We start from the raw sequence: 20,525 nt of genomic DNA, 5'->3' as shown, positions 1-20,525 counted from the left end.
TAAATTTAATAAGAAGAAGACATACTAGATATAGAAACTCAGTTTGAAGAGATTACAGCGGAAACGATTTTCAACCCTCTCCTATGCCTGCAAAACTGGATGATGGACTCCATGGTCTTTTACGGATATATATATAGTGAGAGTTAGGACCATTTCATTCATACGTGAAGAGATGTGTTGGTTTCATCAACCGACACAACTCTCTATATGTGACTCCTCATTCTAAGAGTGCATTCTCTAATATATTATTTATATATGCATATAAGAGAGGTTGTACCCTTAGAATGAATAGTCATATATAAAGGGTTATGTAGGTTGATAAAACAAACACATCTCTTTATATGTAACTATTCATTCTAAGGGTGGAACCTCTCTTATATACATATATAAATAATATATTTAATTAATTATTGATAGACTACTAATTTACTTACAGCAGTAGCACGGTATAATTGACATCTCTTATTCAACCTGTGTTAATATTAAACTTTTTTTATTTTCAAAATGAAAAATAAAGGGTTGAAGATTCTTTTCGAATATTATTAATTATAATTATTTACAAAAAGAAAAAAGAAAAAGAAAAAAAAAAGGAGGTAAAATGATTACTTCCGTATTCATTATATCTGCATTCTTATCAGACCTTTCAATGCTCCTTTAAAGCGTCAACATCAATTAAAGGGCTCAAGTTTGTTTCTATCTTCTTGTTTTAGTTGGTGTATTTTTTTTTTTTTTTTTACTTTTTAGGCAATCAAGAAAATAACATTTCATGGAGTAAAAAAGTATAAATAAAGGTAGTCATTTAAAAACCAAATTCATAATGTAAGAATATCATCAACCCCTAACCAAAATTTTATACTTATTTTTATTTTTTATTTTTAAAAAAATTCAATACGGTTGCGTTGTAAAATCACAACAATATTATTTTTATTTTTCTAAAATAATCGCGAACGTTATGATGTAACAAATTAAAGATAATACAATATTAAGTTTTCCATAAGCACAATCCAAAATATAATTTTTTTTCTCAGTTTTCTATGCCATTGGAATTTTTCGTTACTTGTGATGTAACATGCCTAACTTTAAATAATAAGAGGGTAGTGGGAAACAATAATTTAACAAAATAATTGTGTACTGCGTATAATTATTATAGTGTCATATATTCGTGCCTAACATCTGAGAACAGTTCAGACGGTTTCAATGGTTTTAATACAAAATTCCAAACCATATTTTGCTACTTCCCGTTCTCTTTCGTGACAATGAGAATTTGCTACTTCCACCACGAAATTCATGTTGAAAAATTAGGGTACATTTTACGCATATGCTAAAACTTGAGTTCAGACTTCAGACTCATTATTGGGTGGGTTTCAATTTATTTTTACTTGGGCTAGTTTTCAACTGTTTTTTAGTTGGTTGTAAACCAGTACAACTTTAACCTAATTTAGTGGAATTCTAATTCTTATTTTATTTTTTTGAGTCTTTTAAAATACTTCATAATCTAACACCTTCTTTAGAAGGTAATTTTAATTTTTTTAAAAAAAAAAGGAATTTAAAGAATAAAAGAGAAAAAAAACTAAAAAATTAATAAATAATTTTAAATACTAATAATTTTAGGTACCGTATTTTACGTGTAATTTTTAAATTTTTTTATCATATATATTTAACGGTTGGGGCAAGTGCCCCCTGAGCATATCTTCAACTCTATATATGTATTACATAGTTTTTAAATTTTTTTTTTTGTAAAAACCACTGCAAGGGAATTTAAACTCAGTTTTAATTAAGAATGATATTTTATTCCCTTAAATTGAGTTTGGATGGTGAGAAGCAAAATGTGGGGGGTAAAAATAGCATTTATATTTATTTAATGAACTTAATCCACAAAACATAGTACTCAAATTGAGTTTGGAGGTTGAGAAGGAAAATGAGGAGTAAAAATAGCAGTTATATTTATTTAATGAAGTTAATCCACTCCAAAATTAAGAGTCACGTGAATGTCCACACGTGTGGTGGTCCTACAAGTCTAGCCTTGGCGTTAAAATTCATAGTACGGAGAAGGTAAATGAACCGCTCGATGAGCGGTCCACAGTGGGGGAATCTTTGGCACAGGGCCGTCCGATCGCGCGGGGATTTGCGAAGTGAATTTACACGTGGCGTTCAATCCTCTGTCGCTTAAATCATGAAAAAGCTGAGTCACTGAAAACGACAAGAAAAAGTACAGTACCAAAAAGTGAAAAAAAGCCAAAGAAGTGATATATATATATATATATATATATATATATATATGAGATATATACAGAGATAGTAGAGAGAGAGAGAGATAGGGGGGGAGTAGAATGATGATGTTGGGTTGAGTTTTAACTCTGGTTGGGTTAACTAACAGTGGTGACATGGCAAGTGAAAGTGACTGCCAAATTATATAGATAACGGTGATTGACGACGTTAAAAAGAGTTGTGTATCCCGTAAGTAGTAAATACTGTAAATTAGAGAGGCGTAGGTTTGACCGTACTTAACTTGAGTTGAGGCCTGCCACAATCTAGTCAATAAGATGGGAAACTCGGCGATTTGGAAGGATTGGATTTTATGGCCTGAATGTTAAGTGTCCATAATACCCTCCAAAAATTTCTAACATGCTTGAGGAGGTGATTTTTTTATTTTTATTTTTTTTACCAACATTTAACCTATTAAAAACTGGTACCATCATCAACCTTTTCTCGTTTGAAAAGCGGATATGAGAAATTATTTCCTCTGGACCATTAGTTTGGTTTAATCACTAACTCACAAGTAAATAAAAAATTGAATAAAATTGACATAAAGTATTAACAATTTATTTGCGTGTCAACTAATGAACTAGAAAAAAATCCAAAATCAGACCATATAATACTTTCTAAAGAGGATATAGTCTTACTTGGTTCATGTCCTTGTTGGTATTTGATGGGAGGTTCTTGTTCTAGTGAAATATGGTTAGGACCCCTAAAGTTAGTTGGATTTATTTTTTTATTTTTCAAAGAAAAAAAAAAGACTAACCCATAACACTAAGAATGCACACGAATCTGGTTCAAACCGTGGGTGGTGGAGGTGAACAGTGGAAGAAGATGGTGGTGGTGGACGTCGGTGGGTGGAGAAAGAGAGTGAAAATTGTATTATTATTACTATTTTTTTGGTTATTAGTAATGGTTATATGGTCTCTTTTGATTAAGAATTACTATAAAAGAGGGTATTTATGACATTTCACATGCAATTTTAATGCCGTTATGACATTAATTGTGTTGCGATAAGTTTTTTCACGTCCTGTTTTTGCTACATTACTTAGTTTAAAAAAGCCCCCATTGAATTATTATTATTATTTTTTTTATTTTGATATATATACCTATAAAATTACACTACAACCTTTCACTGAAATTACTAAAAAATTATACTATCACCCTCTCCTCACACAATTTTCTCCGTCAGACTTACATTCTCATCAAAACTTTTATCACCTTTTGATCAATGTCAATCACATGATCGAATGATAACAAGAGCGCGACCAAATTGAATAAGAATTTCCAAGTCATGAAAATACGGAAGGTTGCCATTGTCAAGTTACTAAAGCTGACATATCTCATAGAAAAAGAATGAGCTGAGATTTGTTCTATAATATATAGTACCATGAATTTGGCATGAATAAAACATGTGTGACTTAATAATAATAATAAATAAATAAATAAGCAATTTGTGCATAGTTGTGACAATGTGATAAACTACAAAGCCAAGAACATGTTAAAGTTAGTGTCCTACTTTTCTTTTGCTTTCCTCATCAAATACACCTTAAAAGGGTCAATGCAACAGAGGAAGAAATCATTTCAAGGAACAAACTTACCTGCTAATTGTTATACTATTATTTCAGCATTAATTTAGCTTAACCTTTTCTGAGCCCATGCCCTTCAAAAGTTAAAGTAACCAAAATTTTAATATTAATAACAACTGCAAATTGTCATGTGTAATTAAAATGTCAAATTTAATAAACAATTTGTGATCTGGCTTAGGCTTTTTCTTAGCCCATGCCCTTGAAAAGATAAAGATTAAAGAATTAAACCAATATTTAATATTAATAACAACTGCAAATTGTCATGTGCAATTAACTTGTCAAATTCAATAAACACAATTTGTAACTATGGCAAAAGTATCACTCTTAATAAACTAAAAGAAAAAAATGGCATTTCTCCATTAAAAGTATCACCGTAAACACAATTTTGCTTACGTGTCGTATTGTGATTTACTGTATCATGTAATAATTTCTCCAATTACAAAAAAAAAAACCTCTATCTCTTCTTTGGTCACTGCAATGGCATTTCTTAGATGATTTTTTATTTATTTATTATTATTTATTTAAATAAAAAAAACTTCTATCTATTCAACAATTTTCAAAATACGATAGATTGAGGTCACGGTAAAAGACATGATTGTTTGGAAATTTATAGGGGATATTAATGTAGGTTGAGATGGATTAAGAGTGTGTATTTTCATAACAAAACTAATTATAGTCTTTGTGACTTCATAGACTTGGCTTAAGATAAAAACAAATTGATCCCAAAACAACATTTCAAAGAATTAATTGAGATCTCTTTCTTTAGAAATTTGTTGGAAAGCCACATTTCGTCCCCACTTTACAATGTGGTAACTTTCACAAGTGTGGAAAAATTGATCAACAACAATTAATGCACGCAAGTCTGCGACAAGTTAGTCCTACTAAAACCTAGAAGAAGATTGTGTAAGATGTGTGGGAACCAAAATTTTTGCAGCCAAAAGCACTTTCATTCAATTACTTTGTGGTCCCATTTTCAGTGTTAACGAGACTCCGATTCGAACTGAGATAGGATTATTAAATCATGTCTAATATTTTGTGGCTCATATTAAATCATGGGTAATTTCGACATTTCAACATGTTTAATATTTTACAATAAAACTGATATTAATATTAAGAGGTAATTTCTTCTTTTTGAACCATTCAAGATCTTGTTTAAATGACAATTCTTACATAAATTGCCATTGTTCAAAAAATAGATAACTTATATATCGTCATTAAAAAAATAGACAATTTATATATGATTGTTGACAAACTTAAGGTGGCATTCTACTTTACCCTATATTGTACATACATGTCCAATTAAAACTTGTAAGTCAATCAAAATAATTTTATGATATAAAATTAAGAATTATTTTCTCATTCGAAACACCATTTTGGAAGAGGTCGTAAATAACCCTCCAAAAGGAAGAAAATAGAAAAATAAAATGTTGAGGGCATAATGGTCATTCCAACAACCCCCTCATCGCCTTGTTCGTATAAACTCGCAGTTAATTGACTCAACCACAACCAACAATAGTTAAGAACCGTGAACGTCAAGTGAGCCAGTCAATAAAAGCCTATCAGTCACAGAATGGTCCACAAGGGGTCAGCTTTGTCGTCTTGTGATGAATCATCAACTAAAAATTGAAAAGCAGAAACTGAAAGGATTCCCTTTTTTATAATGACCTTTTATTTATTTATTTATTTTTAACTATTACTATTTCACACCACATAAATATATACATAACAAGTAGTACAATAGTACATACACATTTCAGTACAGAATACATTGTATTTAACCTGTATACATATAATTATATATACATATTACCATGCACCGAAAAAAATTATACAGTATATATTTTTATAGTGATTATATAAATATTAAGGTTAATATCTATCCCACATAAAATAAAATTGTATGAAAATTATAACGGAAAATTTTCATACAAAAGGTTACAAAAATCAATCAAAATTTCTTTTAAATTTTATTTGACCAAATTACATTATCAACTCTTATCGGTATAATTTATTTTAATTTTAATTTATAATTATTTTAATATAAATTAGGTGACAATATTATTATTTTTAATTAAAAATAATAAATTGTACTTTTATGAAATTTGGACAATTTACACAAGAGTAGACCAATATAAATTGCATATTATTATTATTTTAAGATTTTTTTAATTAAAAAAGATAAATTATATTTTTACGAAGTTTGAATGAATTACACATGATATTAATGTCTTCTAAGGTTAAATTCGTTTGTTGAAGGATTAAAAAGTGACTACTATTTGTATATTATAATAATTTATTATATAAAATTGTTTGTTGAAGGATTAAAAAGTGACTAATATTTTTATATTATAATAATTTATTATATAAAATTGTCATGTTACATAATTTAATTAAGTTTATCAGGAAAAAAATACTCCGTACTACGAGAGCGTCGCTGTACATATTACTAAATTTTAGGAGAGAAATTTGCCCACAGTGTAATCTATCGGATTTAAAAGAGAGTTATCCACAAATGTTTTGAGGTCCACCTGGGGAAAAATGGTATATAACATGGTACATTTATTTGTTGTAGAGCATATACGTGGACAAGTACCGTATGCCATACGTAAAAAGTTCTAGAGAGAGATAGTGTGTGAGAGAGGGAGTAGAGTATTTGAGAAGCTCTCTGGTTCTCTGATTTTGATGCAAGTAAGGGAGAGAGAGGAGAGATGAGAGAGAGAGGAGTACTGCACAAGTTTCATTGACACAAACAGAGAGGGGCCTTGTCAAAACATTACTCCTATTTTACTGCATTTGGGGTACTCTCTAAACATCATCTATGTGAAGTTTCAAGAGGAGAAAACCAGGTGGGCTTAGCTTTCCCAACTCCTCTCTCTTTCTCTTAGATTTCATTCCTTATTCCTTTGAACCCATGATGCATTTTTCAAGTTCTGTTCTTGGGTTTCTTGGAACTGAGGAAGATTCATCAAGTTCATTCTTAATTTTTATTTATCGATCATCACTTTTTCTATGCAAAATCTCTCACTTCTCAGAGCTTTTTCTATGTTTCTATGGAGTTTCCCCATCTGGGTATCGGTAGTTTTGTCTGATTTATGGATTATTTGATGTATCTATGAAGGCATTTGTTGTTGTTGTGTGTAGATAGATGATCAAAGGGGATTTTATTTTGGGATTTTGATTTTACTGGTACAAAAATCAAGTTTAAATGTAATTGTAGTGTCAAGATGCAATGATCTTCTGAGATTTTCCCCACAGATTATGTTCTTCAGTTTGCATTTGATTGGACTCTTTTTATCTTCAATTTAAGACATCTTTTAGTGATTTTATCTAACTTATTCTTGTTTTTTGGGGGTTTTTGAATATACAATTGCTCGGTGTAGTTTTGAATTGTTGATATGATCTTGTCAATGCAAATTCCATTGTTTTCTATCTGGTTCTGTATATGTTTGATGGCTGTTCTTTTGTCTTGGCCTCATTGAAGTTCATGGATTGATTCTCTTGCTTAGTTGTTTCGATTAACATTTCCCTGAAAGCAATTTTTATCTCAATTTTAGTATTTGTTGTTTTATAAATCCTTTTGATGTAGATGTCATTATTGCTGTGTCTACATTCAGCTCATGGATTTGATGTTCTTTTGTAGTAGACTAATACTAGTTCTTTGTCTTGACATGTCTATTGATAAATACATTTTGAATTTAGTAATAATTTAGTGAAACAATATTGATTTGTTATAGGTAGGGGCTTTTGGTGTTTTCAAGAAGGATTGGGGTTTGGGGACAATGCTTAGGAAGAGGACCAGATCACAACAGAAAGATCAACACATGGGTCACTTAGTGTCTGATGCAATTTCTGAGTCCTATGTCCAATCTGATGCTTTGGAGCAGAAACACAAAACCAATTCTTTTTTCAATGCCCCTAGTCTCTTTGTAGGGCTCCTTCCTAAGGGTTCAGAATTTGATTCAGCTAGAAGCCCCACCTCTCCATTAGATTTTAGGGTGTTCACAAATCTAGGCAGTCCCTTCAGGTCTCCAAGATCAGTCCACGAGGGGCATCAGAAGAGCTGGGATTGCAGCAAAGTAGGCCTGAGCATTATAGATTCTCTTAATGACGACAAACAACAATTGGGGAAGGTTCTCCGATCATCGGATAGTAAGAATATTCTTTTTGGTCCACAGATGAGTGTTAAAACCCCAAATTTTCGAAACCGTATAGATTCTTTTGAGGCACCTAAGTCACTGCCTAAAAATTATGCAATTTTTCCTTTCACCCAGATCAAACATTCCAATCTTCAAATGGGCAATTCTGATGTTCTGTTTAAACTTGGAGAAATCCCATTTGGAACTGAGCCTTTTGGGGCAATCCGGTCTTGTTCGTTGGATTCAGGAAGGACTGGGTCGCATCTAGCTAGTTTAACAAACCATAGCACCAATTCGAGTTCTGGGTATTTTCATTCTGAAAATGGAAAAAACCCAGTAAGTTCACCTCCACAATCCATTGGAGGGAGCAAAAATTTAGGCAATTCTTCAGGTACAGGACTTAATTCGATACCGAAATCTATTACTAGCTCTGGTTTTATTGGGCCTCTCTCAGCAAGTGAGATTGAGCTTTCTGAGGATTATACTTGTGTCAGAACACATGGTCCCAACCCCAAAACAATTCATATTTTTGGTGACTGCATTTTGGAATGTGACAACTATGACTTAGCCAAATTTTCCAAGAAAGAAGAAAATGAGATTGATATGTCTCCGGCAATGGCTGTTGAACCCTCTGAAATACCCGTTCCACATCCCTGTAATGATTTCTTGAGCTTCTGTTACACTTGCAAGAAGAAACTGGATGGGGAAGATATCTACATGTACAGGTTTGCCACCAACACCTGTAATATTCTGTTTGTTCTTGCCATGCTTCATTACTAGAATTTTGCGCTTGAGACTCTGGGTTATTTGATATCTTGCAGAGGGGAGAAAGCATTTTGCAGTTGGAGTTGCCGAGCAGAGGAGATTTTGATTGAGGAGGCAATGGAGAAAAACATCAACAACGTTTCTCCCAAAAACTCTCCCATATCAAATGATTGTGAGGAACTTTTTGGATCTGGCATGTTCATTGCTGCATAATGCGCTGTGATTGCATTACCTTAGCCACTATGCCCATGATCAATGAAACCATCACAAAGGTTGACACACCTGATCATTTGTTTACCAAGAGCTGTTTATGTGCATCTGTCAGCAGCCAGGAACGATCATTGTGTACGTTGTCCCTCCTGCTGATCGGTGTTTCATCTTTCATGGTCTTAGTGGAAAATGGTTGCAATCGGCGAGTTTTGTTCTCATTATTTTGACATTGATATATAAATGTTAAATCTTCTATTGCTTTAGTATTTAACTGAAAAGGGTGGCAGCCTGGCTCCCATTTTTTCACCTGTTCTCCTTTTTGGCAGGAGCTAATGTATAAGCCTCCGACCGAAACAAGTTTTTGACTGAATATAAATTTCCCAATACAATCTCTCTATTGCTACTTTTCATTTTTAGATGCGTGTGATATTGGATATGAGTATTTGACAAATCTTCATTTTTGACGTGTTAACCTTAGAAACCAAAATTTAGTTTCACCAATGATCGTTACATGAGCAGGATCCATCTCTAAAACGATGGAATCTATAGTTATCTCTTAGAACAATCGCTCTATAGTAAGTTTGAGATATAGTTTTCATAGCTCACATATCCGAAGATTATTCACAATTCGCATAGGAGTTCTTGGAGGACTGCTTATAAGCCCATAAGCAGCAGCTAGCATTTTGCTGTGGTAAGATGTTGATTATTCTTGTATTTCCTCTTTGTGAGATCTTTCTTTCACTTCATCCAACATTGAGTATACTTCTGCAGATTGAGAGTACATAAAGTCCCGGCATACGAATTCATGAATAACTCCATTTTGTTCTATCAAACTACATCCTGGTTTCTTCTTGACTCCAAGTTCCTCTAGCTTTGTTCTCACCCAGCTCACATCATCCCATCTTGCAGCTTCTGCATATATGTTTGACAGAAGCACATAAGCTGCGTCATTTAGAGGGTCTATCTGTATAAGATGTTGAATGCATGTTCTGCTAGTTCAATGTTATTGTGTGTTGCACATCCTCGCATCAAGGCACTCCATATGGAGATTTCTGGTTCAATTGGCATGGTTTCTATGAACTTCACTGCCTCTTCTAGGTGACCTGCTCGACATAGGAGATTGACCATGCAACCGTAGTGCTGGATCTTAGGACTAAAATTGTAGAAACTGGACATTTTGTTGAAATATTTGTAGCCCTGGTCGACTAAACCTCCATGACTACAAGCAGATAGCAGAGCTATGAAAGTGATGTTGTCTGGCTTTATCCGTGTCTCTTCCATTTCCTAGTAAAGATCAATTGCTTTTTGAGCTACTCCCTCCATGGCGTGTGCTGCTACAATAGCAGTCCACAAGAACACAATTTTCGGAGTGATTTCAGTAAACTACTCGTAGGCCTTTTCGATGTTTCCACACTTACCATACATGTCAATTAGGGCAGTTCCCAACATGTTATCCAACTCAATTTGATTATTTTTTCATGATTTAGGGCTCCAACAGATGCACAAGAAGATAGTAAACTGACCAAAGTGAGGCTGTTGGGTTTCACATTTGAACTCTGCATCTTTCGGAACAACTCAAACTGTTCTTCGAAGCAATTAAACCTTGCGTGGCAATTGATCATTGTGTTCCAAGAGACGAGATCCTTCCCAGGGATGTTGTTGAAGAAATTTCTTGTCTTGTCAATAACTTCACTTCTGCAGTACCCATCCAACAACGTATTCCACGAAACGACGACACTTGTAGTGCAACTGCTGAAAGATTGTGTGAGCTTTATCTATCTGTTCACATTTCGCATACAAGTCTATCAAAGCATTCCCCAGTAACCCATCCAGGGTCATTCCATATTTCACAACCAAGCCATGGATGGATCCGCCTAACATGTCATTTTTCGTGTGTGAGCACAGGCTGGAAGTGCAGTCACGAGCGCAACCTCGTCAGGCTTCACATTACCAACTCTCATTTCTCCGAACAACTCCAAACTCTCAATGTGAACTCCGTATTGCACGTACCCGGAAATCATCGTTGTCCACGATATCAAGTTCCTCTGTGTCATCTGGTTAAAACAAGTCCCTAGCAGCAATCAGGTCACCAGTTTTCACATACCCAAGGTAGTCCACAGAAATCTCACACTTGCAGCTATTTAAGAGCTTGTGTGCTTCCTCCATTTTCCCACACTTCTACATACATATCCACCAAACCATTCAACAAGCTCCCACTAATCTCAAAACCATTCTGCTCAGCATAGAGACTTTTTATTAACTGAGTTGAACACAATTTTGCATTTTTTTCTGACTTTCCCAAACAAATCCTATATATCTCAATATTCCTTCTCTCCGACTCTCATCATATTATGCAACATCATTTCCGTTTGTGGGTGTAAAATTATCTCAAATCTCAACACGAGAATTATACCAATGGCCATAATTAGCTCAATTATATAACCTCCTGCAAATGGGAAATGTGAGAGTTGCAATATGAAGTAGCACTTGAATTCATTTAAGATGAAATTGAGTACCATCATATGACACCCAATATGAAAGCATTTATAAAAATTCATAGAACTTTTTTTTTTTCCTAGTTAAATTCATAGAACTGTAACATCAAAGAATCCTCCATCAACCAAGACAAAAATAAAAACAAAAACAAAAACAATATACTCAAATATCAGATACTGTCGTTGTTTTCAAAATATGTGTAAGCACTTTTCAGAAGCAATTTCTGCTCTTGTCCAAAGCAAGACAAGACAAGACAAGACAACACCACCTTACAAAGCAATTGATTTTCTTGCTCTTTATTTGAAACATCAAATGCATAACACACATCAAGAGCTTTTAGGATACACCTTTTGTTAAAGAGAAAGCAAGAGATTATAGTCCCATGTAAGGACCACATATCCACCAAATCCAACAAAAACCAGCAAAGAACTTTGCACCATTCTTTATTTTTTCAGAAAGGTAATATGCTCCAAAGATACAAAAGAATAAAAGAAATGAGAAATGAGAAATGATAAAGAGAGAGACAACATTTGGCACAACCACCCTACATGGTGGAGCTTAGAAGACAACATCAATGAAAAAGACCAGAAGGAACAAACAGGAACTAATTGATGCAAGAGAATCGACGGTCCAAGAGCTCCGACAGCACAAGATGCAGGGGCATTCCTCCGACAGCACAAGATGCAGGACCACAACGCCACTCCTTCAAATTCCCCGTTAATGAGGCTTGGAAGACAGAAAGAATTAATGAACGGTATTTCCATGATGCATGATGGTGTATTTATCGTCATCGTCATTGCCAATTAAACAGCCACTGCAACTTCATCTTGTTTGTCGGGTGTTGTATGATCGACAGGTGGGACATTTCTGAGCCACAACATGGTACCGCACTTCTGATGTATTTCCGCAGTCATTGCAGAGGATGCAAACCTGTAATCATATTACCATCACTTTTCTCCACTTTGAGGAGGAAATTTTACATTTCAAATGTACCCAAATAAAGTACTAACATGATGACTACCAGTGACCCGTTACCATGCACTTGTTTTTGTTGCATGTGTGCGTGTGAACATGCATAGATGTGGTCAAGTGTGTGTGTGTGTGTGTGTGTGAGAGAGAGAGAGAGAGAGAGAGAGAGAGAGAGAGAGAGACCTTTTTGTTTTGGTAAGGTTCTGGCATGGGTGTAGCTGCAATCTCCACGTCAAATTTCTCCCATACCTTTGACATATCACAGACCGACTTGGAGCAGAGAGGGCAAGCATATCTGTCAAACAAACAGGTGCATTGATAATCTATCCTAGAGAAGGTATAAAGTAAGAAGGAAAACAAAATAAGAGGGATCAGAATCATTTTTTTTTTAAATACTCACTGGAAGTGTTCCTGCATCTCCTTCAAGCAGTTCTTATGAATGGTGTGCCCGCAAGGCATAATAGTAACATCATTTCTCGACTCAAATAGATACTGCAACCAACCAGAGTTCAAATCAGTTAAAATGTGCAAGGTGTCACCAAAATATTAGAGATAGAAACTACTATACGAAAGAAAATCAAGTTAGTAGGAGAGATGATAGTGCCATACCTCAAAACAAACAGGGCAGTCATGGTGCATTGCTCCTTCCACGCAGGGATGGCAGTTCTTCAAATGAACTGAGTAGCAGCATCCTGTATCGTATACCCAGGATACAGTAAGGATAAACTTTAAACACAATATCAATTCACGCTGTCCAAGCTCACAATTAGGATGCTACAGCAGCAAGGAAAAGAGAGAGAGAAAAAAAAAAGAAAAAAGAGAACAACAATCGTGACTTACGACATTTGTAGCAATGAAAGAAGTTCTCTCGCCCGCCAATTCTGTAATGAAAGCACACACAAGTGAGTTGATATTGGACATGAATATACACACAACACTACATCGCCACACAGATTTTTAAGTAAAAGAGACATTCTTGATAAAATTTAATCAAGTGTACAGCAGCATGCTCAAGTTGTTCCTAACACCAAGGAATGCAAATCAAATTGCGAGATGAACATACCTGCAAATACCACACCCATCACAATGGTACTGGCTTTTAGATGTCTGCAAAATAGAAGAACAAGATAACGAGATCAGCATACATCTAATACTAACAATTGAAGGCATAAAGAACTTAAACAACATGCAACTTTGTGCATGTTCACGCGTGTGCACATGTAGCAAGGACACCAATCCAGTTTAGACACCAACATCAATGTCAAAGTTCATATTGTCTGGTAAACATTGGTGTGTGGTGTTAGAATGTTTATATATATATATATATATATATATAGATGTTGGGTCATTATGTAATTACATATAGTTGGTAGGCCCTTGTGTTATTAAGTTAACCTTGTATCCTTTATATAAGCCTACACAGGCTTATTAGGTTTGGAGATGATATACAAACTATGTCTGGTTGCTCTCTCTCTCTCTCTCTCGTGATTAAGAACATGTGGTAACAACAAAAGAACAATATGCATAGGAGAAGTGCTATATACTCACATCGTCATCGAACAGCTTACAAGTCTCACAGAAGTATTTTCCCATACAAACACCACAGTTGATACAAACTTGGTGAACCTGTGTGATTGCAGCAGCAAACATGACACAGTAAAATAATGTCAGAGAACTTAGTTACGTAAGATAAAGAAACTACCAAAGCTAACAGTACAGTTCCAACTTCATTTTTGTAGCATCTATCCTAACTAAACCAATCAATCCAATCACCCACTAGGAAGCTACATGTTGTTCAGGTTTATAGAGTCTTATCCACATGACAAAGATAGAAATGCAGCAACAATCCAATCAAGACTCACCTCTTGTTCAGTACCACAGAGTGAACATATGACCTGAAAAGGGGGGAAATACTCCCACAGTTAAAACAAATGCTTAAACAAGCTTTATGAGGGGAAAAAAAATCAAGCAACCAGCTCTAGGCAGTCAATGGGTGGAGGGGAATATTGGTTATTCATGAAAGGGCTTTTACCTGTCGCAATTGATGGCGTGGAATGTCATGTCTAAGTTTCTGATCAACATTTATATTGTTCTGCAAATCAATATGTAAACATGTAAGTAACATTTTAGAGTCCTCATAACCACCACATGTCAAGGCAACACTGAAACATAAAAATCGCAATACAGAACCACAACTTCATAATAACATGCAATAATACTCAACTTCAAAATGAGCAATAATCAAAATCAGGAGACTCACAATTCATCATAGCTAATTTACAATTACTTTCATTCAGGAAAAAAAAATGCAATTACTTCCCAAGTCATTTTCTAAACATATAAATAATTTCAAATCATGACTATTTATTTATTTATTTATTATTATTTTTTTTGTAGAGTACCAATCTAAAACAGGTTTGCTTATGTATCTGCTACCATATAATTTAATAAAAACCATGTAACAAAGCTTGCATGCTCTGGCTAGTCTACGTATTAGGTCAATTGATTTTCCAGCAAAACAAATGCTGGATAAAACCATTAAAAAAAATTGAAATTTTAATGTCAAGATAGTTGATGATTTCTATAAAACTAGGAACTTATTTTTGTTTCCTCATCTAGACTAAAACATGAAAAACCTAATATTTTAATGTCAAGATAGTTGATGATTTCTATTACACTAGTTACTTATTTTTATTTCCTTGTCTTGACTAAACATGAATAACCCACTTATACACTAGCATTCTACGTTGTGTTTAAGCCTCCAGTCAAGCTAAGCCATGGATCCAATTGCTAATAGTCATTTGACAGTTCGGTTAGGCATTCATATTTCAATTTGATTGCCTTATAATTAATAATCTCAAATGCAATATATCTTCCATCACTTATTAGCAAATAATATTGCTTCAATTTCCATTAAACAGAAGTTTTATTTGCAAGTGCATACAGTTACTACTATTAGGCAAATCTCCATAAATTATTTCCTACAACAACCAAATAATATAAAAACGAACATAAGAAACAAAGACATTAGATCAGTATAAACACACCTTTGCCTCATTATGACAATGACGACAATCAAAAATCTCGTTGCAACACGGAGCTCTAATGCGACACCTTCGTCGATAATGAGTACACCTGTCAAATGAAGAAAATAATGTTAACAAAGGAATCATAAAGATCCTGTTTTAAACTTGGGAGGAACGTGAGCAAGTACAATACCCATACTGCATGCATCCTTTATCCAGCGATTCAATGCCAATGGCATTTGGAAGATATGTCGCTTCTGTTGACATGAATTCTCTGAGAGCGTGCTGAGAGTCTGACATAGCAACCTGTGTGTTATGCTCTTCACTAGTTTTGAGTTGCAGGTTTTCGGGCTCAAAGTGTAACACCACAGAATGATCAACTGCTAGCTCCACCATTGAAATCTTCTCGATGAAACTAAAACTATCTAACAGCTGGCTATGAGAAGCACCTGCATTTTGGAAAAAGTTTAGCAAGGGCTCTAAAACTTAAATTTATTTAGTTGCCCACCCAAGCAGGCAAACTCCATAAATGTTGCTTTCTCGCAAACTGCGCAGACCAATTGAAATCAGCAACATAATCCAACTTGGGTTGAACAGCTCCATTCAGCAACAAGAGAAGGAGTCATCAAACAAGTAGATCTATAAGAATCCCAAATAATAACTACAACGCAGCACTGAGGAACTCCAAAGCCTCCAGCTGTGGATAGTAACCATTGAATGATCACTTGATTCTTGAAGAAGTCCAAATCCATCTAAATTGGACACCACCAATGGACGCCCCAACCTATGGGAGAAGCAATAAATCACAAAATCAAATGCGCTCTAAAAAGTGACAAGAAAATATAGGGGAAACAGTGCAAGAGGTTGCAGGGATGAGTTATGTTGATTGTCCATCAATGACAAGCATACCTCAATATGCGATTCTGTAACAAGTCTTCAATAACCGAGACTTGCCCAAAACAACTTCTGTTATCATGAAAACTCCATGGGCTTCTCTTCAATAGAAAAACTCTAGCTCATTTGACTTTCACACACTCTTATCTAAACTGGTTGGATTTAGGACAGAGAAAGTGACAACTTCATAGCCTGCTTGACAGAAAGTAAGGACATTCCATAAACCCAGTCCTTTAGTTCCCAGAGACAAAATCCATCCTCAGATTACTGTAGTTTGTCTCCAGTAACTCTTATTTTGATTTAAACGGTTTCTGATGATTTTGGAATTGTAAGGAGTTGGGGATTATGCATGGGAAGAAGGACTTTGGCTTAGCAGGTCAATAGCTCCAGCTTCTGCATCTTAGACCTTTAATTTCATAAGGAACCAACTTTTAGAACATTGAGAAGCTAAGACGTTCTGGTGCCTACATCACTACTACAGCCAAGGGCATCGTTAATGTAACAATAACCTAACATTCCACGTGGTTTACGTTCAGACAAAGCTTAGTTTGATTGAGTTGACCTTGGGAAAACTAAGGCGAATAATAGATAAATCATAGTATTTCAATTAAGGTATCGTGGTTTACAGAACAAAAGAGAAACAGGCATCTTTATTAGTGCCTGCAAATCCACCTCTTGCACAGACAAAAATCCCATCAAATGAACAAGGACACGGAGAACCTACCTAGATGGCTAGGTCTAGTTGGTCAATTGAATACCTGCAGCCCAAGATGGACAGACCAGCTAGGAATATCCCCATGCAGGGCACAACAACTTTAAAAAGGAATGACATAAGAATGAAACAAATTTCGCTACCCAACAAAATACATTCAACCCCCATCTTCTTCTAAGTCAAATTAATCATCTTCAATTTGCTAATACTTGGAAAGTCCATGGGTAACAAGGTTACCGCAATTTCTCTTACGTGGTCCACACATTCAAATTTATTGCCTCATCCAACTCCATCAGAAGAACTAACAAAGCAATATGATAGTTACAAGCATTTATCATCATGCATGACACATTCTTACAAGAAAAAAGAGATCAAATCTTAACGGGGCCTCTTAGTGTTATTAATAAAACTTCTTATGCAAAGAGATAATGTCAAGTCAAAATTTCTATTATAAATCCAAGGCGCCAATTGTAGTTGGACCATAAACTATGATTCTATGACACAAACATCAAATGTATTTCCTAAGTGCCCATCACCCCAGTATAAATTCATAAATATGAAATACTCCTAAAATTCTATATCATACCTCAAATTCGAAAATAACCTATTTTCGAATTTGCAGGATCGAAAGAATAAAAAATTTCCACTTATTCAACACAACAATATGAGATAACATTTAGAAGCTTATTCACTATCTTATGAACTAAATCAAATACACCATTAGCCGTAATTATTTTATCTATCGAATGTTAACTAATCCAAACAAAAAGGATGTAATTTCTTCAAGTGACACGAGAGAATAAATGCTTTCTACAATTTCCTTTTAACACTGCAACGATAACATCCAAAGAAGTAAGTAAAACATGATAAACACTAAATTTACCAGAATTTTACAAACTCAAATTGAGATGAACACACACAAACAGAAATACAGTTTCGGGATACATAAGGATGTAAACAAAATATTAATAAATGTATATATATTAAAAAAAAAATCAACAGAACAACGAATTTATATATATATATATATATATATATATATATATATATTAAAAAAATCAACAGAACAATGAATTTATACCACGCAGTGACAAATTAACATCTTATGACATGATAAATGCTAGATTTCAATCAAGTCAAACACACAAACACATACAATATGACAATAATACAGTTTCTAAGTATATAGCAATCTAAAGAAATAAAAATACTGCATTTTATCCTCAATGGAATGAGAGAAAGAAAAAAAAGTTCCTTAAACTGCTAAAAGAATTTCTTAGCAAATAAGACCCACAATTCTCTTGGAAGACTTAAACCCTCTATCTAACTTGATTGAATTTCTCTTTTTTTTTTTTTTTTTGGGTACCAAATGTAGCACAATATCCCGTTTGATTCTCGAGAAGCCATAGGAATAAAAAAAACACCGAGAAGGAAATATGAGAAATAATAAATCAAATAAAGACCTAAACTATCCTTCTCAATTCTGTTCCGGCTTTCTCATCAACCAAACAGACCCTACTTTCAACTACAAATCTTAATTGCCTAATAACTTTCATAGCATCACACATATAGAGAGAGTATTAAAAATAAATCTTCACTAGTGGCGGATCCAGGATTTCTCAATGGGGTGGACTAAATCAAAATATATCAACCAAAATCAACTGTTGTTTAATTCAATTTTAGTTAATTACCAATGTTTCTTTAGACAATTGACTGATTAAGGAATAGAAAATCCTATTTGGGTAATTAATTAAAAAAATTACTGATTTATTTCTGAACAATTCACCACTCAGTACCCTATATCTCTTCTTTTCACCAATTTACTAATCCTATTTGAGAATCTACTAGAGGAAGCAGAGTGTAAGGTAGTTCATGGCAAGCCCCTTCCAACACTATGGAATTCATTCAAAAGCATGCTTTTTGTAAGTACTTTAAATTTCAAGAAGTAACTTTAGAGTTTTACCCTTTTGCTTGTCAAAGTTCTTGTTATGATTTTTTTTTTTAGTTCTGAAAAGATTTCCATCTTCAAAAAGCTTGGCATGTTGATAAAATTTGTTCCAGATTCAATCTCTGCAGATTTCTAATCCAATTCAGATTTTTTTTTTTTTTCATGTCCAGATTCAAATTTTCTTAGTAGACCAAAAAAAAAAAAAAATGTTATAGAAATAAAATTAAAAAAAAAAAAAAAAAAATTGTTTTGCTGAAATAAAATGTAGAAAATGCAATGCAAATTTTGTTACTTTAAATTGTAAAACAAAAAATTATATAAAAAAGATCATAAAAAATTTCACCAAATAGGATTTAGTTTGCAAAACAAGAATTGCAGACCTTGATTAGTTGATTTAGAAAAAAATTTAAAACAAACCCATACATACAGGTTACCAGTTGCAGAGAGAGAGGGGGGCAAGCTTGAGAGTCGAGAGACAGCGGGCCAGCGGCTGAAGCTTGCGAACGGCGAACCCGAACTGGAACAGCCGGCGATGGAAACTGAAAGATGAAATATATAGGTTTTTGAAAATTTTGTAGTTTGCAGTTGCTGGGAGAGAAAGAGGATAGAGAACGATTTCTCCAATTCGCCTCCTTCGATTCTCTGTATCTTAGAGAGAGAGAATCCGGGTTTAGAGAGAGAAAGATGGGGATGATACGGAGGCTTTTGAATGAGAGCCGCTTTTATAGGTTGGAAGCTTCCATTTTACCGAGACTTGTAAACGCGGTGACTTGATGGACAACGAAAGCTGCCCACTGGTTTTTCCTTGTTGGCAGATTTCACTTTCCGTATTTACCAAAATATCCCTTAAGATACGCGTGAAAATATCTGGAATATATATTAAAATAATAGTAGCACTTTGGCACAGCCACGCCTACTTTATAAAACTGAGATTTTCCTTTTCTATCCTAATCCTTGCAAGTCCACGTCAGCGATAAGACAGATGTCACTTCATCAGTTTTGTTGTGATAAAATCATAATGAGCTGACACGACAAGATATGTAAATTCAATCGTCAAATTTAAATCAAGATGGAAAGATTGACAAGCAATGATCATGACGTGGCTTTTCCATAAATATAGGATCAGGATGCATTAGTTACCGATTTATAAATGCATTAACTATGTTATTGAAATTGAACGAATGAATGATCCACGACTTTCTAACCTACATTCTACACGTTTGTGCAAATTACTATCACAACCCTATTGGGTTTAGTTTAATTTACTTTGACATTTTTTTTTTAATTAATAAAATAAAATACCTAAATAACTACGGCCTATTGGTTACGGACTTCTTTTTTTTTTTTTTGGATTCTTCTTCAACTGCGCCAGAATCTCAGTATACTTCGTATGTGACCTGTTCAGTTGTCGCTGATTCAGTCTTCTTTTTTCGTTGCCGTCGGTTTCCTTGTTACCCACAGTTAGATGATGTGTTAATCACATCATCATTTATTGGCTCAAATTGTTTATAAGTTGCCAACTTG

General features: G+C 34.2%; 3 protein-coding genes across 5 annotated transcripts; 1 reads left to right on the top strand and 2 right to left on the bottom strand.

Moving 5' to 3' along the window:
* The first annotated feature begins 6,433 nt into the window (after window positions 1–6,433).
* Window positions 6,434–9,345, top strand: LOC132284277 (FCS-Like Zinc finger 10-like). The gene is made up of 3 exons (XM_059786364.1): window positions 6,434–6,691; window positions 7,580–8,706; window positions 8,803–9,345. The coding sequence occupies exons 2-3, from the start codon at window positions 7,625–7,627 to the stop codon at window positions 8,957–8,959; spliced, it is 1,239 nt and encodes a 412-aa protein (XP_059642347.1). The 5' UTR covers window positions 6,434–6,691; window positions 7,580–7,624; the 3' UTR covers window positions 8,960–9,345.
* A 314-nt stretch (window positions 9,346–9,659) lies between these two features.
* LOC132281397 (pentatricopeptide repeat-containing protein At5g48910-like) lies at window positions 9,660–12,243 on the bottom strand. The gene is made up of 4 exons (XM_059783106.1): window positions 12,052–12,243; window positions 10,879–11,010; window positions 10,480–10,731; window positions 9,660–9,920 (listed from the first exon to the last, which is right to left on the bottom strand). The coding sequence occupies exons 1-4, from the start codon at window positions 12,241–12,243 to the stop codon at window positions 9,660–9,662; spliced, it is 837 nt and encodes a 278-aa protein (XP_059639089.1).
* LOC132287143 (probable E3 ubiquitin-protein ligase RZFP34) lies at window positions 11,869–19,713 on the bottom strand. Of its 3 annotated transcripts, none has more exons than XM_059789658.1 (12): window positions 19,429–19,713; window positions 15,641–15,896; window positions 15,469–15,556; window positions 14,454–14,513; window positions 14,284–14,316; window positions 13,970–14,047; window positions 13,485–13,528; window positions 13,262–13,302; window positions 13,031–13,113; window positions 12,822–12,913; window positions 12,605–12,716; window positions 11,869–12,382 (listed from the first exon to the last, which is right to left on the bottom strand). In XM_059789658.1, exons 2-12 carry the CDS (start codon window positions 15,841–15,843, stop codon window positions 12,275–12,277), a joined length of 942 nt encoding a protein of 313 aa, XP_059645641.1. In that variant the 5' UTR covers window positions 15,844–15,896; window positions 19,429–19,713; the 3' UTR covers window positions 11,869–12,274. The 3 variants fall into 3 exon arrangements, with proteins under 3 accessions (XP_059645641.1, XP_059645638.1, XP_059645640.1); XM_059789655.1 differs by having other exon boundaries at window positions 15,641–16,231; window positions 16,357–19,700; XM_059789657.1 differs by having other exon boundaries at window positions 15,641–16,231; window positions 19,429–19,700.
* Between the last annotated feature and the right edge of the window lie 812 nt (window positions 19,714–20,525).

This window comes from Cornus florida, unplaced genomic scaffold, assembly GCF_030987335.1.
Source record: "Cornus florida cultivar Cherokee Brave unplaced genomic scaffold, ASM3098733v1 CherokeeBrave_3.0.0_Hap2_Chr11, whole genome shotgun sequence".
Taxonomy (NCBI): Eukaryota; Viridiplantae; Streptophyta; class Magnoliopsida; order Cornales; family Cornaceae; genus Cornus; species Cornus florida.
Note: the sequence above shows the minus strand (reverse complement) of the source record. Positions and strands in the feature narration are given on the sequence as shown.

Excerpts from the sequence above, each read along its gene's own strand:
- LOC132284277 (XM_059786364.1), top strand. The coding sequence starts at position 7,625 with ATGCTTAGGAAGAGGACCAGATCACAACAGAAAGATCAACACATGGGT. Across the intron at positions 8,707-8,802 it reads GAAGATATCTACATGTACAG|AGGGGAGAAAGCATTTTGCA; the intron begins GTTTGCCACCAA and ends GATATCTTGCAG.
- LOC132281397 (XM_059783106.1), bottom strand. The coding sequence starts at position 12,243 with ATGACGATAAATACACCATCATGCATCATGGAAATACCGTTCATTAAT. Across the intron at positions 10,732-10,878 it reads AGCCTGACGAGGTTGCGCTC|ATAAAGCTCACACAATCTTT; the intron begins GTGACTGCACTT and ends GTGAACAGATAG. Across the intron at positions 9,921-10,479 it reads AACCCAACAGCCTCACTTTG|ATAGACCCTCTAAATGACGC; the intron begins GTCAGTTTACTA and ends CATCTTATACAG.
- LOC132287143 (XM_059789658.1), bottom strand. The coding sequence starts at position 15,843 with ATGGTGGAGCTAGCAGTTGATCATTCTGTGGTGTTACACTTTGAGCCC. Across the intron at positions 14,317-14,453 it reads CACGCCATCAATTGCGACAG|GTCATATGTTCACTCTGTGG; the intron begins GTAAAAGCCCTT and ends CCCCCTTTTCAG. Across the intron at positions 12,914-13,030 it reads ACTGCCCTGTTTGTTTTGAG|TATCTATTTGAGTCGAGAAA; the intron begins GTATGGCACTAT and ends GGTTGGTTGCAG.